Source organism: Diadema setosum, chromosome 20, assembly GCF_964275005.1.
Source record: "Diadema setosum chromosome 20, eeDiaSeto1, whole genome shotgun sequence".
NCBI lineage: Eukaryota > Metazoa > Echinodermata > Echinoidea > Diadematoida > Diadematidae > Diadema > Diadema setosum.
This window is the reverse complement of record NC_092704.1, coordinates 5,826,438-5,842,176: the sequence shown is the minus strand read 5'-3', so window position 1 is coordinate 5,842,176 and position 15,739 is coordinate 5,826,438. Positions and strand designations below refer to the sequence as shown.

The following is a 15,739-nucleotide window of genomic DNA, read 5'->3' as shown; positions in this document are numbered from 1 at the left end:
GCCTTCAATTGCAACTATCACTTGAATCCTTTAAGCTATGCTCCCGATGCGTGAGAAAAATGGGTGCCATACATGCGTGAGATCGTGAGACGGACCCTAAATGCTTGAGTCTCACGCAGAATGCGTGAGACTTGGTAGCTCTGGTATATATCCCATGCACGTATACATATGTTCATAAGTATAGAACGTACATACTGTATATACCCATACACACATAGACCTACACAGACATTAACATAATATATACATATCCACACACTTATTATAATAAATATCATTTTATTGAATATAACGACTCGTCAAACACAAAATGCTGTTTGGAGTTCAGAGAGATTTACTTCATCTCTTTATTATTCCCTCCCCCCCCCCCCAAAAAAAAAAAAATCCTATATGTCCTACTTTTACAGAGTTTTATCATTCTATAATTCTTTTAAAGGATACCTTCAGATGATTTTTCAGAGTTTTACATTTGAACAATGATAAATTACTTTTACTGAGTACAGAGTTTCAGAATTTATAGTGATTGGAATGAGGAATAAATACTTTCAGAAATTATAACAAGTTGCAATGAATAAGGATAATGACATGCCAGCCTCACCATAAGAATGCATGAGTTGGGGCTTAAGAAAACAGAACAAAAGAAGAAGGTATGCATACATTCTACACAGGTGAACTTGTCAATCAAGCAGTATTGTTATGGAATTACACTGCTACATTTCTGAAATATGTGAGGCTCCTATGTCATCAAGACTGTTCAGTGTAATTTGTGTAAGATTTTTCAGAGTATTTGTTTCTCTGCTCAAAGACCACAATAAATTCCACATATCTATATGTGGAGCTGTCGATTTATGTACTATACACGATGTGAAATTATGAAAATCGTTTGGAATGCCCCTAAGTTGGACAAACACTGACAAACTGTCACTCTGTCTATATACAAAGCTTTAGATTTATCATAGGCCCATTGTCTCAGAGGTTTGCTATCACTCGGTGATACTTGCTAAACAATAGCCTACATTAATGTGTGCATGACAATATCAACTGCAACATTCATTATATGGGTCATGGTCATAATATGGATAAGTGGATGGTATTTAATCATGTTTTATTGTTGTTGTTGATGTTGTTGTAGATGTTGTTGTAGATGTTGATGTTGTACAAATACAGTGTTATCAGCAAATCCTGTATTATACTGTTGCGAAGAGAGAGATATGAAAGAGTCCCAGTGTGTGTGAGAGAGAGAGAGAAAGATAGAGGGAGATAAAGGGTAGATCTCCACACTAAGTGATCTACATCGATCCCTGTAATGTGTAAACTGTAATCTGATTATCATATGTTACACTTTGATGCTCACATTTAAAAGATAACACATTAATTTGCTAATATTTTCTAGACCCCTCTTCAGAAAATAGTCAATATTTATATAGCACGTTTTTTTTCACTTGGTGAAGGAGTTTAGATGTCCTCCTTGGGTTCTGAACACTGAAGTAAAAATATTATATTCCTTTTGATAATCTTTCTGCCATTAAAGCAACAGTCTAGAACTTGCATTTTGTGAACTGCAATTGAAAAAACAAGAGTAAGAGAGGGGAGGGGTTATATGGCTGGACCTCTTCAGAAAATAGTAGAAATGAGTTTGAGAATTAAAAGGCATGCAGGCTGGTCTTGAAAAAGAAAAAGTGGCATTCCATCAGCGAACACCAATCCTAACCCACAGTATAAGAAATATATTTTTAAATTAATTTTTATTGCTAATTCTTAGTTTTCTGTGAGGTAGAAGAAAGGGATATCTTTCATGTTAGCCTTATTATACAGCTGAAATGTGTTCTGAGGTCGAATGAATGACAGGCGTGCTAGGATCGTATGATCAGCTGACATTACAGGTGTTGGGCGGAGCGTTACGATTTTTTGTGAGACGCGTTAGTCTACATTTTTAAACTCCCAAAAACTTCTCAATTAATAGTTTCTGCAATATGTACATACATCAGTCTTTAATCTGCCTTCACAATCCCTGGTGATGCTGTAGAATAGGAACATGTTTAAACAGAGCACATGGATTCATTGTCATGATTTCCTTCCCCCCCCCCTTTTTTTTTATCAATATATTGTAGCCTGTATACAGTCTTAAGAGAGACTAGGTAAGGCAAGCTTATAAATATTCATAACTATCGGCAGATGATCGTGGACTATATTTCGACCTGGGAATAACACAACGTTGCGGAATTCGAGGATTTTAATGCAGACTTCACTTTAAGGAGGTACGCAAATTGTATTTTTGTCTAGTTCCGTATATCTAAAGCTCATTACAGCTCACAGAAATAAAATTAAATGGTTCGTACCATGACCATCACTGTGATCAGTATCCGTGCCTGCCCTGCGAAACGATATTCATAGTCCCATTTCTTCTCTTCTGTGTTGCTTGTCCGACGTACAAAGTGTAAATTTACTTTACAATGTATTTGATTGTGTGTAAATTAATTTGTGTGGGTGCAGGCAGCTCTGCACAGCTCCAGCACAGCTCACAAGAGCCTAACCAGTCAGTGTTGTTTCATGAATGTTATCTCTCCACACGCACATCACATACCAAAACCACAAAATTGAAAATCCACAAGATTGAAGTCTTCTCGGTTGAAGTTGAAATCTAAATAACCTTACAAGACAAGATTCTTTTATTTTTTTTAAGTTTTATGGGGTATGTAGGATGACGATGAAGATAAATTATTTGCTTACCAATCATGCCAATATCTGATATTGATAAATGGTCCAGGCGCATGCACGCAGCTTGGTCATAAGATTGAGCTCATAGTCATATTGCTTGTACTAAAACCTTGAACATTTTTTTTATATTTTCACTTTAGTAGAAATTTCCAGTCCGCACTCCGCACTAGAAGTCTAGATCTAGAACGGTCTAGACTACTACTGTCTGTACTGTCTTCACTATGCTGTAAATAGGTCAACTACGACCAGCCCAAATTTGAAACGTTTTGTTTGGGCTCCCAGAGTTAACAAAGTTTACAATGGAGCAACTAGTGACCAACATGTAATGAAGTAGGTCTACGTATAGAATTGCCTGTAATATTTTGAAATGTCATCAAGGATGGAAGTTGACCGAAAGATCGTTCTGTATCTGGTCATCGGGGCTGTGTTCTGCAGAGACTGCATCTGGCTTCAAGGATCCCCTCGAAAGAGAGCGATAATGTCAAAAAAATAAAAGACTCCTCTGGACAGTCGAATCTTTCTGTCTAGGATGGAAGGCACCACCACTAACAGAAAATAATTTTGAACCTTTAAAAGGAGCATTGAAAATTTGAAAGTTGAGAATTATCTTGTTTGAGCTGAAAATTCACCAAGTACCTAAAAAAGAAAGAAAGAAAAAAGTAATTGATATGCAGAAAATCACTCAGGATTATCAATGACAATTTCATTTTTGCATGACATGCAGTGTGTGAAGCAAACCCTGATAGCTTCCTGAAGGCTGACCGATCTGACAGCACCATGTCGGACAAGAAGAATCGAGGAGGTCCCTACAAAACCCAACCTGCCACGGACCTTACCCGGTGGAGGCTGACCAATGTGAATGGACGTCAGACGTGGCGATACATTCCAGAAGGCGAGACGGTGGACAGGCCTCAGACCTTTGTGGAGAAATGGGCCCTTGGACTGGATATAGTAAGACCGCATTCTTGAGCAATGCAATACAATTTACCTTTTTTGTGTGTGGTTTTCTGTATCATTGAATATCATGAATTAGTGAAATTTAAAAAAAAAATCAGAGTTGTTCATTCGTGATTGCAGTGCACGTTTGTAGTGTGTAATAGTAGTGCTTTCTCCACATTACCTGTGATTCTTAGTTTGTGCTGTTTGAAAGATAGTACACATGTTTGAGAGAATGAATGATAGTAATTTTTTTTCACAACCTCATGGAAATTTGCTTACACCAAATTTATGCAGGTGACATCTCCATAGAGTCAATTCTTTTTAAATTTTTTTGGGTCCTTCACCTTTTTTTTTTCTAATTGGTGTCATTTATACGCTGTCTATTCCATTGACCCCTACTCCATGTTCCACAGAATGATCTAGCGCCCCCACTTCCCAAGGCAAAGACGGCCAAGGCAGCGGCCAAGAATGGGATGACATTCTACTCCAAGCTACAGACAGAGGACGGCCACTGGGCCGGGGATTATGGAGGTCCTCTTTTCTTGTTGCCAGGTAAATGGCAAAGTTTGTGGAGTGAAATGCTCTGCACTGATTCTGTCAGACGAACACTACGTTCTTGTGTGACACTGTGCTTCTCTTTCCATTATATTACCCTTTCTGACTGCACCTTTCTCCCACAACCTCCAGAACAAGCGTTGCATGAAAATAGTTAAATACAGTTGAACCTCTCTTATCCGGCCTCCCTTTATCCGGATCTCTCTATTATATGGACTCAATCTCGCGGTGATTTTTTTTTTTTTTTTTTTTTAATAATTACCGGAGGAAAGGGGGATTTCCAACTCCTTGAGAACTCCTACACAAACACACATGAATTACATATTACTTCCAACATTCACATACACCTCTATTTTGGGGTCTGTTACTGAGTGTAACAATGAAAAGGTTGCAGTATACACATTACTACGAGTACATGTGGTACTGCAATGGGCTACATCAGTACATGTGTATGTATATGTACATATGTATAAAGCATCGAGTCTCCCGTATCCGGCCAAATCCCTTATCCGGATGAGCCCCGGTCCCGACTTGTCCGGATACGAGAGGTTCAACTGTAATTTGATTCATAAGTGTGTTCAACTATGTTAAGTTAGGATGAATTGCTGAATGCTGATGAAAAAGCTTGGCAAGTTAATCTAAGTACCTTGGCACATATTTCTGATCATACAATTGTACGCACACATGTATGAATATAAAACAAGTATCTATAAAAGTGTGTGTGTGTGTTTGTATGTGTCTATGCATGTCTGCATCTGCGTTTTGTGCATATCTGTGCGAGACAATCAAAGTGTTCAAATTCATGAAATTCTTCCGTCGAGATGTTTTCATTGCAACTGATTGACAAATTACCCTACGTCGACGTACATAAGCACTGAATTGATCAGTGTTTTAGGAGTAACCATGATAACAAAATCATGGGCGTACATACTCGAGCAGGATTTGAACCTACGACCTCCTGATCACCTGATCAATTCAGTGCTTATTTACGTCGATGTAGGGCAATTTGTCAATCAGTTGCAATCAAAGTGTTCTTTTCAAATGTTCATGATTAATAAAACACTTCATTATTAAAGATTCAAAGTGTCAAATTGTGATTGTATTTTTTAGAAATTTCTGAGGACCAAATGATATCCAGGCGTGATCATATCCACATATTCAGCCCTTGCTTCATTTTTCTCTCACAGGTCTGATCATAGTGTGTTACATCGCCGGAGTGGTTCTACCTGAGGCATCCAAAAAGGAGATGGTGCGTTACCTTCGGTCCGTCCAGTGTCCCGATGGAGGGTGGGGCCTGTAAGTCCACATTTTGTCTGTAATGTCATATAGTACCCTCTCACCAGTTGTATGTAAATGACCAACATCAAAAAATGAATTAAAACTGCTCTTTATCTATTCACAGTTCAATGTCTAATATTTGATCAAAGTATTTCCTCTCATCTCACTTATGGAAAAACCTGATAAACAAGAACTCAAAATGCACAAAAATTGTTGACTAAGGGTCATATATATATTTTTTTTTTTGAACAGAAGTCCAATTTAAAAAAAAAAATAAAAAATCTGTAAGCTTTTGTCAGAGGATGATGTCTAAACTTTAGACATCAAATTCTCATTGGTAAATATCTGTTTTTTTTTATGTGGTACGGGAACTTTACTCTTGTAGGAACATGCATAGAATTTAACTGTGTATGCATTGTGCAGGCGACAGCAATTTTTTTTTTTTTTTCAGGTGATATGATTGCATTCAAGAGCAGAATGTTAAAACCTTTCCTAAGCGCAAGTACGTAGCTAGTATTGTGCCAGTGTTGCAGGGGATTTGGGGGTTGTAGAATTTATTAAACCTGTTAAAGACCAGTCCCAAGTATACTCGGGCAGGTGTCTACATGGGATATGCACGTTGTAGCAATATCAGCCCATCCTCAATGGGTTAAGGCTAGGAGAAGTGATCAAAATGAGTGGATTTTCATGTCCTTGCAGTCACATTGAGGACCATGCCACTGTGTTTGGCACAGCCATGAACTACGTGACCATGAGGCTGCTAGGAGTACCAGCAGACGACCCTGACCTTCAGAAAGCCAAGGCACTCCTCATGAAGATGGGTGAGATAACTGGTCATTAACCCCTACTCTCAGTCTTTCATTCAGCCGAGTCTTGCACACTAAATGTCATGATAACCTACAACATCGCACACTTCAATGATTGCCCTTTGTACCATGGAGATTACTTTATGTACACAGAGCATATTGCACAGCAGTTAAAGTGATAATGGATCATAGCTGTCAAAACCTTGAAAGCCTTGAAATAATGCTATTGTCGACACTCTACATATGACTGCTGTGTCTATTCAAGGGAGACTGATGCAGTTATTAGGTTTAATATGATGAACTTTTGCATTGAATCAAAATAAACACCCACTGTATGAGATGAGGATTCTCTGCTTTGGAATATAAATGGATAATGTCATGATGTTTTGATGTAGTGCTCATGTAATGCTGCAATAAAAATGTTTTGACATTGTGAAGTTGCATCTTCAAATCATGCTTATAACTTGACAAGATGCTAAGATAACAGGATAACGTTGCAGTATTCACATAAATCTTGAATGATGACCAAAATGATGGTATGATACAGTGTACTGAATAATCATTAGAAAGCGATGGTGATTTGATTGAGTGTTCTACTTTCTCTTCTGTTCAATTGTTCTCTTTAAGGGCTCACCTATGCCAGTGTGTAAATCATATTTTTTTATCATAAAGAGCATGATTTACTTGTGGCTTTTGTAGGAAAGTGAAATATTTCTCTGTCGAAAGAAAAAAAAATTGGAGAAAATTTCACAAAAAAGAATCATGTACCTTGTATGTTTGATTGATTTTGGAAAGGAGGCATGCCTTTTTAAGAACAATGCTGACCCAAGAAAGAATGGAGAATGTTTTCTCTGTAATTTGTATACAAAAGCCATGCTGTTTACAATATTGGTTAAGAGTCAAACTCCCATGAATATTCATATTTTGTGCTCACCACCCAGGTGGGGCAGAGAGTATTCCCTCCTGGGGGAAGTTCTGGCTCTGTGTTCTCAACGTCTACAAGTGGGAAGGCATGCACTGTCTGTTCCCAGAAATCTGGTGAGAATTTTACAATCTTTTGTATCTACGTCATATAAACAATGTGGAAAATGTGCAGTGAAGTTATTAAAAAAAAATATCTGTGCCCCATTTTGTAAAAGATGTTAGGATAGCAACTCTTGCTGGAATGGCAACTTCTCATAGCAACGGCCAATCAGGAAGCTGTATTCTTGTTGTTACCATGACAATTGCCATTCCAGCAAGAGTTGCTATCATATCAAGTTTTTGTGAAATGGGGCCCTGGTATATTACCTTTGAAGAGGATCCTTTGTTTAATGCGATATATCGTTTCTGCATAAACTACATGCACAGCAGTAGGTACAATAATCACCATGTTTAGCTGCACATCAAAATTGACAAACTGACATAATTTTGTCAACCTGGTTCTCGGTTGCGAAGTCAACTACTTGCAAAATTGTCTTAGAAGTCTTAACTCGCCAAATGTCATACTCACAGAATATGTCTTGTATACAGAATTACGTATACAAGTAAAAAATGTGAAAACTTACACTGGCTGTTACTTATTGGGCCTATGGAATAATGTTGAAACATTAGGCTGCAAAAATGATTTTTAATTTTCTTTTTACGTATATTTCACTTTTTCCTGAAAACTTAATATGCACTTGATAGTATTTACAAAGTTTGCAGGTAATAGATTAAGTTTCTGTGTAGATTTTTGAAGAATGCATCAATATCCATGCAGCAATATTCATGTGTTGTAAAAAAAGTCGATATGAACATATTACTCAAACAGACCTAGAATTCAGTGTGCACTTAGTTTACCTTACACTATCTGTTTGCTAAGTCAAAATATCTTTTTTATCACCTAAATCAACTCATCATATCTTCCAGAGGGTTTGCTTGAGAGTTGAAAGCCCAGCCATTCGCCTTTGCAAGATAGACTTTATCATTAAAGCTAACACATAACTTTGTTTCTTATCTGTCATGTCACTATACATTCAAGGTTGTGTATGTGTGATCAAATTTACTTCATATTGATGACTGTTCTGTTGGTTCTGTTTCCATCAATGAGAAATTAACTCTTGATTATTACAACTTATTCTTTTTTTTTTTTAACTTGTTACCACAATTTGTATGAACTTTATGAGTATACATGCATTTCTTGCTACACTGCCTGTAACTGATGCGAAATAAATGTGCATAGGAATAATGAGATAAATCCCACTACACAGACTCCCATAAATTGAAATAAAGATTATTTTGTGTTCATGTTAGTGTTATCTTACAAGTTTATGTTTTATGTTTGTTTCACATTGCAATATGTATGTATATAAACTTATGTACATGTATGTATGTATGTATGTATGTATGTATTCCATTTCAAGTAAACATGCAAATATAATTTTGAAAACAATGAATTTGAATCATGATCTACCTCATTATCAAAGACTTCATTTTGCATCAGCCGCGCAGCAGGAAATAGAAATATAGTTGATTGCACACTTGTTTCATATTGAACAGAGAAACAAACAAAAGATTAAAAAATCAACTAGTCCATATACCAAAGGGTATACAGTACACAACCTTGAATGTACACTGACATAACAGAACAGATAACAAAGCATAGCTTTGTGTTGTTGTTTTTTTGATAAAAACTATCTTGAAGAGGTTAATGACTTCGCTGTCAACTCTGAAACAGTCACAGTGAAAGATAGTGTGTTGATGAGCGTGACAAATAGTATATAGTGAGGTTAGTGCTCAACTAATTCTTAGGTCTGGTCTAGTCATATGACCATGCCATAGTCGTATACCCATATCAATTCGGTTCTGTTTGATTTGATTCAGTGTTATTGTCCATTTATGGAAATTTGTTTTGTTTGCATCCATACACATTACATAGGCATGTACATACAGTGTAGAATACATACATACAGACCACACATATTTAAACACAGACACATAGACATAACACATACAAGAAATATACTAGTACATCAATACGATATCAATATGAATGTCAGAAATACATGTTTATAAAAGTAGAGGAAATATCAATCTGTATAATAATATTTGAGTCATATACACTGTATTTGTTTTGTTTTTATATGTGATCTTGACATGATTATCCCAAGTTTCTTCACCATGTATTATGCTATAATCCTAACTCCCCCCCCCCCCAACCAGGCTGTTCCCCTCCTGGTTCCCCGCCCACCCTTCCACCATTTGGTGTCACTGTCGCCAAGTCTACCTCCCAATGGGCTTCTTCTATGGCACCAAGTTTCAGGCCAAGGAAGACAACCTCATCAGGCAGCTGAGGAAAGTAAGTTCGGGTTTAAAAAATACCACCTCAAGTTGATCCCCTCCCCCTTCAAACTCTCCTTTCCTTTGAGATGAGAAAACAAAACTTTCGCTTTATGCTACAAAGCTGCCAAGTCTCCCTGAAGAGCAAGCCATTTCTTCGTATCATGGCAGAAGAATGTACCTGAGGTCTGTTGCATAAAACTTTTCACTTGAGAAAAGCACAGGTTGATTGTGAAAAGAGTTTTTCCTGTCAGTGGCAGCACCAAACTTAAGTTTTCAGTTCTTACTTGAGTTTTTCTCAGGTTAAAGGTTGTAGGCAATATGCCCCTGGTATACGGAGCACCCCAATTTTGGATGTATTTTTGTCCCCGCCGAACGAGTTCGAGCAGGGGACTATGAAACGGGCTCCGTACGTGTGTGTGTCCGTCCGTGTGTCCACACGTCCGTCCGTCCGTGTGTGATCAAAATCTTCAATTTGCTACTTCTCTGTCATATATGAGCCAATTTTGATTGTGTTTGCTTTATATGATAGCACTACATGGGAGCTTTGAAACTTCTACACAGAATTTCAGTCGTGACCTTTGACCTTGACCTTTGACCTATATTGTACATTTTGCTACAAAATGCTACTCCTTCGCCATTTCTAACCCGATTTCGATTCCGTTTGCTTTATGTGATGGCACTAGGTGAGGGCTTCAAAACTTCTACACAGAATTTTGACCTTTGACTTCTTTGACCTTTGACCTTGATTTTTTGACCTATATTGTACATTTGTGCTACAAAATGTACTCCTTCGCCATTTCTAACCCGATTTCGATTCCGTTTGCTTTACGTGATGGCACTAGGTGAGGGCTTCAACACTTCTACACAGAATTTTGACCTTTGACTTCTTTGACCTTTGACCTTGATTTTTTGACCTGTATTGTACATTTTGCTACAAAATGCTACTCCTTCGCCATTTCTAACCCGTTTTCGATTCCGTTTGCTTTATGTGACGGCACTAGGTGAGGGCTTCAACACTTCTACACAGAATTTTGACCTTTGACTTCTTTGACCTTTGACCTTGATTTTTTGACCCGTATTGTACACTTTGCTACAAAATGCTACTCCTTCGCCATTTCTAACCCGATTTCGATTCCATTTGCTTTATGTGATGGCACTAGGTGAGGGCTTCAACACTTCTACACAGAATTTTGACCTTTGACTTCTTTGACCTTTGACCTTGATTTTTTGACCTGTATTGTACACTTTGCTACAAAATGCTACTCCTTCGCCATTTCTTACCCGATTTCAATTCTGTTTGATTTATGTGATGGCACTAGGTGAGGGCTTCAAAATTTCTACACAGAATTTTGACCTTTGACCTTAATTTTTGACCTACATTTTGTTGTACATTTTGCTACAAAATGCTACTCCTTCGCCATTTCTAACCCGATTGCGATTCCGTTTGCTTTATGTGATGGCACTAGGTGAGCGCTTCAAAACTTCTACACAGAATTTTGACCTTTGACTTCTTTGACCTTTGACCTTGATTTTTGACCTATATTGTACATTTTGCTACAAAATGCTACTTCCAGTGGGGACATATATTACGCACCGCGTAATTTCTACTTTTCCTTGTTTGCTTCTTGGGATACGTGCTCTTGGAACCTCCCTGATTCAAATGGATAAATTTTGGCTGCTGCAATATTTCTACTGCCTGAATGACATTGCCACTGAAGTAAGCTAGCACTGACTATTTCCCGTAAACTCCATATTTGACTGAAGTTTAGCAACCAGTTTACTAAATGACATTTGTTTGTTACAAAATGAAATGAGGTATCGTTCAACTGTCATGTTCTTCTGTCTCTGCATATCATATTTGTGAGATGTGGTTTTCTGCAGATTTGTAATGTCATGTTGGCTTTGCGTTTACAGATATTTCCAATGATCGAGATGTCTTTAGAATGCCAGGATGTAAACCCAACATTCCTGTGTGAAAACATAATGTAAAATCTCGAAGAGTTCTGGTCATTTTAGGAAATATTGTCTATGTGTATTGCACAATACCTGCCCATAACTATGATGAATGTGCCTTTTCCTGACTTGATATACCAGTACACTGGGATATGAATAAAGTGTTTATCTAATGTCATATGTGTACAATATTCTTTCATGTTTCCAGTGAATGTTTCTTCTCCAATATTTGTCCCGATGATCTCCAGGAAATTTTCAAGCAAGATTTTGACACCATAAACTGGCCTGCACAGAGGGACAATATCTCCAAGTATGACCTGTACACACCACACAGCTGGCTCTACAATATTGCAATGGGTGAGTTTATTGACAATAAATGGGCTAGATTGATGCTGTTGTCATGGCAACTGAAAATGATATAACATTCAGTTCGTCAAGTTCATAGGATTCTTTATCCCAGAAATTTTGTAATGCAGCACTAATTTACCAGTTATAACAGGCTGTTATACATTGTTCTTGGTCTTTCACTTGTGTTTTATCTGTCTAGAAATTTGATTCGGTAAATTTAATGTTGTGAGGATTTAATATGAATATCAAATCCCCTGCAATGATATCACTCACAGGGTAATATGTGGCAGGAAAATTATGTGGATGCTTTATCTGGACCAATAAGTTATTTGTCAACAAGTCAAGTGTTTATTATGGCAGTATGGAAATTAAAGCGTGTCCATTACACAGCTGTGTTTTCCCTGGGATGATAAGACGGATTTCAAGAGCTTCATGTATGACCTGTATAAACTCCAGTGGATGTCTGGACCAAATTTATGTGATATGATGCCCTTTTTCTTGTTTGTTGTTGAAGCTGAAAAGTAGCACCTTTGCAAAATACTCCAGAGACTGCAAGGCTGCCATATGTCTCTATTATCTCGCATCATTTCTTGGGAAAAGACTTGTAAATCACTTAAACTGTGAACATCACTCTTAATTCAACATGGTGGCAGTACTATTTTGTGACCCTATCATCCATCCATGAGGAGATGTGCTCATTCATCTTAATTTTTCTTTCAGCAATTCTGGACTTTTATGAGAAGTTTCACTCGACGTGGCTGAGGAAAAAGGCACTCGACATGTGCTACGACCACATCAAGGCAGACGATGAGTTTACTGACGGAATCAGCATTGGACCGGTGAGTTGAGCCTATTTTGAATGAGTTTTCCCTACAAGATATTCATGAGCTATGCTTGGCAGGTGGATTTTAAGACATTGCAGAGATTCTCATATTTGTGGGAACTGTTTGTGGGAACAAAAAGAAGAAACACAGATTTTAGAAAAAATATCACAGATACATTCACTTCACCTTCTGGTGTGTTTTGTCATCATCAGCATAGACTTGAGAACAGTTGTTTTGTATCATCGTCTTGATTCCTCAGATTTATGTGATACAAATAAATGTTGCCAATTTTGCTGCTTATTCTGTGCCTTTGTGAGATTTTCTACATCTTTACCAACAATCTAATTTGCATATATCATTTTGTAACCCACTGTTTCTAAATTCATTTAAATCATCAGCTTGACATACAGTTATTTCCAAAAACTTGTTTGCTTTAAATTGCGCATATTTGTTCTGAATTCACTTTATATCGATGTAGTACTGTTGCATATCTATGCCCACTGTAGGTATTATTATGTCAGTTTGGGGTTTTATTTGTATTTTTTGAAAAGCCACAGTCTTTTGCAGCCTGATAATACCTGTTCTCCTCCCTACCCCACCCCCTCACAGATATCTAAGGTGATACAGATGCTAGTAAGATGGCACATCGATGGTCCCGAGTCACAGGCCTTCAAGAAACATGTAGAGCGCATCCCTGACTACCTGTGGTAAGATGCTGTCCCCCCCCCCCCCCCCCCCACTTTCTCTCTTTCTGACATCTGCATATCCTGACATGTGCTCATGTAGCAGCTGCCTTCATGTCCAGGACAATGGCAAAAATGTACAGAAAATGTTCAAACACTGATCATAAGGGGCAGTAACCCATTGCTTTGGATGAGGCATGTCCATTACAATTTGTAATGATATTTGTTATGATTACTACGGTATTACAGCAAACAGCATATACTATATGTGAAAAATCCAAAGCTTATAAATGCTTCTGTGTCATATTCTGAGTCTAGAGAACAACTGCTATACATTGTTTGTAAATTCACTCTTTTTTTTTAGGCATGGTGTCAACATACAAAACAATTAACTCATACAAAATTAAGTTTGTGTATCCATTCTATGAAAGTCATACATTGTTCAGTGTAAAAAACAATTATAGACAGAAATCTCGATATAAGTGCTGTAACTTTATTCAACAAGTGATCATTGATTTGACTTTTTACTGTGTTTTTCCAACAGGATTGGGTTGGATGGCATGAAAATGCAGGTAAATCATCAACTTCTCAATCGTCATGAAACATGACATCTCTGGGCATGATTTAGAATTGAACATGAGTTATAATACCTCTCTCACTTACCATGTAGTAATCTTCCCATACCACCAAAACTTTACACATGCATTTCCCCTTCTTATTGCATATTTGTAGTTATATGTGCTGAAGCTGTTCTTTATGAGAGCATCCCCTCCAATAGAGGAGTGAAGTTGCTTTGAATACTGGTATTGCACTGTGCACTCGACCAAATGAAAGAGCTCATCTGAATAAATAATTAGATACTTAATGTAAAAATTAGCAAGAAGTGATTACAATTTTTTTTCTCTTGAGAGTATAGAACTGTCAATCAGTTTTTGTGTTTTTTTCTAAACAATATAACTATGTTTTGCTTCATGCAAAAACAAGAAAATATGTTTTGAAGTTAGAAATATTGATTTTTTTTTTCTTTTCTTTTGATTGAGCATGCTTGCTTTATGCAGTTTTTCCATTTGTGAAACAGTCTGAAAACCTGATGATGTTCATGCTTCAAAAGGAAGACATATTGCAATTTTGTATAAAACAAATAACACCCAATTTGTGTGGGACACTTGTGAACTTTGACCTTTTTACCCATGTCAGGGGACAAACGGCTCCCAGCTGTGGGACACGGCCTTTGCTGTCCAAGCCTTCCTGGAAGCGGGAGCACACCAGGACAAGGAGTTCCAGGAAACTCTCTTGAAGGCGCACGACTTTCTCAAAAACACCCAGATACCAGACAATCCCCCAAACTATACCAAGTACTACCGGCAAATGAACAAGGTGGGTTTGCTACAAGTGGGCTGCCACACAAATGTGACCCTGCATCACATAACAAACAAAAATTCGCCAGACATGGATTTTTAGTTAAGGGCAGATTCTGAAAGAGCAGACTCTAAGCTTTAAATTGATGTATAGCTCAATTGAAATGGACTCTCCTAACCTATCTAAATATTGGAAAGAAAGCACACAGTCTGGGAAAGTGTGAACCGAGAAAAGAGGCTCTGAAGTATAGGGTCTATCTTTTTATTGAAGCGATTAATCTTTACCAAACCGTGCTAGCTTTTCGATGAATGGGACAAAAAACAGGATGTCAACCACTGGGGCAACAACAATGAAGGGATTATTAGATTAAGTTGAAATTGAGCACGCTCTACAAACACATTCTGACCATAATTAATGCCAACTTTCAAAGGAGTAGTGTTATCCCTTCAAAAGTTATCAGTCTTGAAAATGAAGAGTGAGCGAAGGGTAATCAAGAAATGAAAAGGGACCTCTAAGACATAGCTGATCTCACTACTCTGCAAAAAAAGAGTTGTAGAAAAACTGCTGAAAATGCACTTTCCCATTCATGTCATGATCCCAAACTTAAGAATAATGAAGAAGAAAGGTAGTTCTTTCAGAAAATATGAAAAACTCAATATTGATCAAATTGACCGGTTTCACCTTTTTTGAGTCCTCGTGTAAAATCAAGGGGTGCGACTTTTTGTTCGTTTTGTGATGCACAGTCACAAATGCATTTGGGAGGAAGGTGTAGGGAGGAAGGGATGGAGGGGGAGGGGAGGGGGGAGAAGGGGAGGTGGAAAGGAGTTGGAGGGAGGGATCGGAAAAGGACAGGGCAGAAGGAGGGAGAGGGCAAGGGTTAGAATTTGGTCAGGAAAAATAAAATATTCCATGAATGTTATTTTGATGCTTTTGAGAAATTGTGATTGTAATTTTGTACAAAACAAGTGTAAAA

The 15,739-nt window shown here is 37.6% G+C and overlaps 1 protein-coding gene across 1 annotated transcript in view; it reads left to right on the top strand.

Moving 5' to 3' along the window:
* The first annotated feature begins 2,187 nt into the window (after window positions 1-2,187).
* Window positions 2,188-15,739, top strand: part of LOC140243892 (lanosterol synthase-like) — a 31,539-nt gene continuing 17,987 nt past the window's right edge. Inside the window, exons 1-12 of the mRNA XM_072323561.1 lie at window positions 2,188-2,258; window positions 3,443-3,669; window positions 4,071-4,209; window positions 5,400-5,508; window positions 6,190-6,311; window positions 7,238-7,334; window positions 9,480-9,615; window positions 11,801-11,909; window positions 12,621-12,739; window positions 13,334-13,431; window positions 13,952-13,979; window positions 14,605-14,784. Coding sequence (XP_072179662.1) covers window positions 3,496-3,669; window positions 4,071-4,209; window positions 5,400-5,508; window positions 6,190-6,311; window positions 7,238-7,334; window positions 9,480-9,615; window positions 11,801-11,909; window positions 12,621-12,739; window positions 13,334-13,431; window positions 13,952-13,979; window positions 14,605-14,784 — 1,311 coding nt within the window. The 5' untranslated portion in view covers window positions 2,188-2,258; window positions 3,443-3,495. The remainder of the gene's footprint in view (window positions 2,259-3,442; window positions 3,670-4,070; window positions 4,210-5,399; window positions 5,509-6,189; window positions 6,312-7,237; window positions 7,335-9,479; window positions 9,616-11,800; window positions 11,910-12,620; window positions 12,740-13,333; window positions 13,432-13,951; window positions 13,980-14,604; window positions 14,785-15,739) is intronic.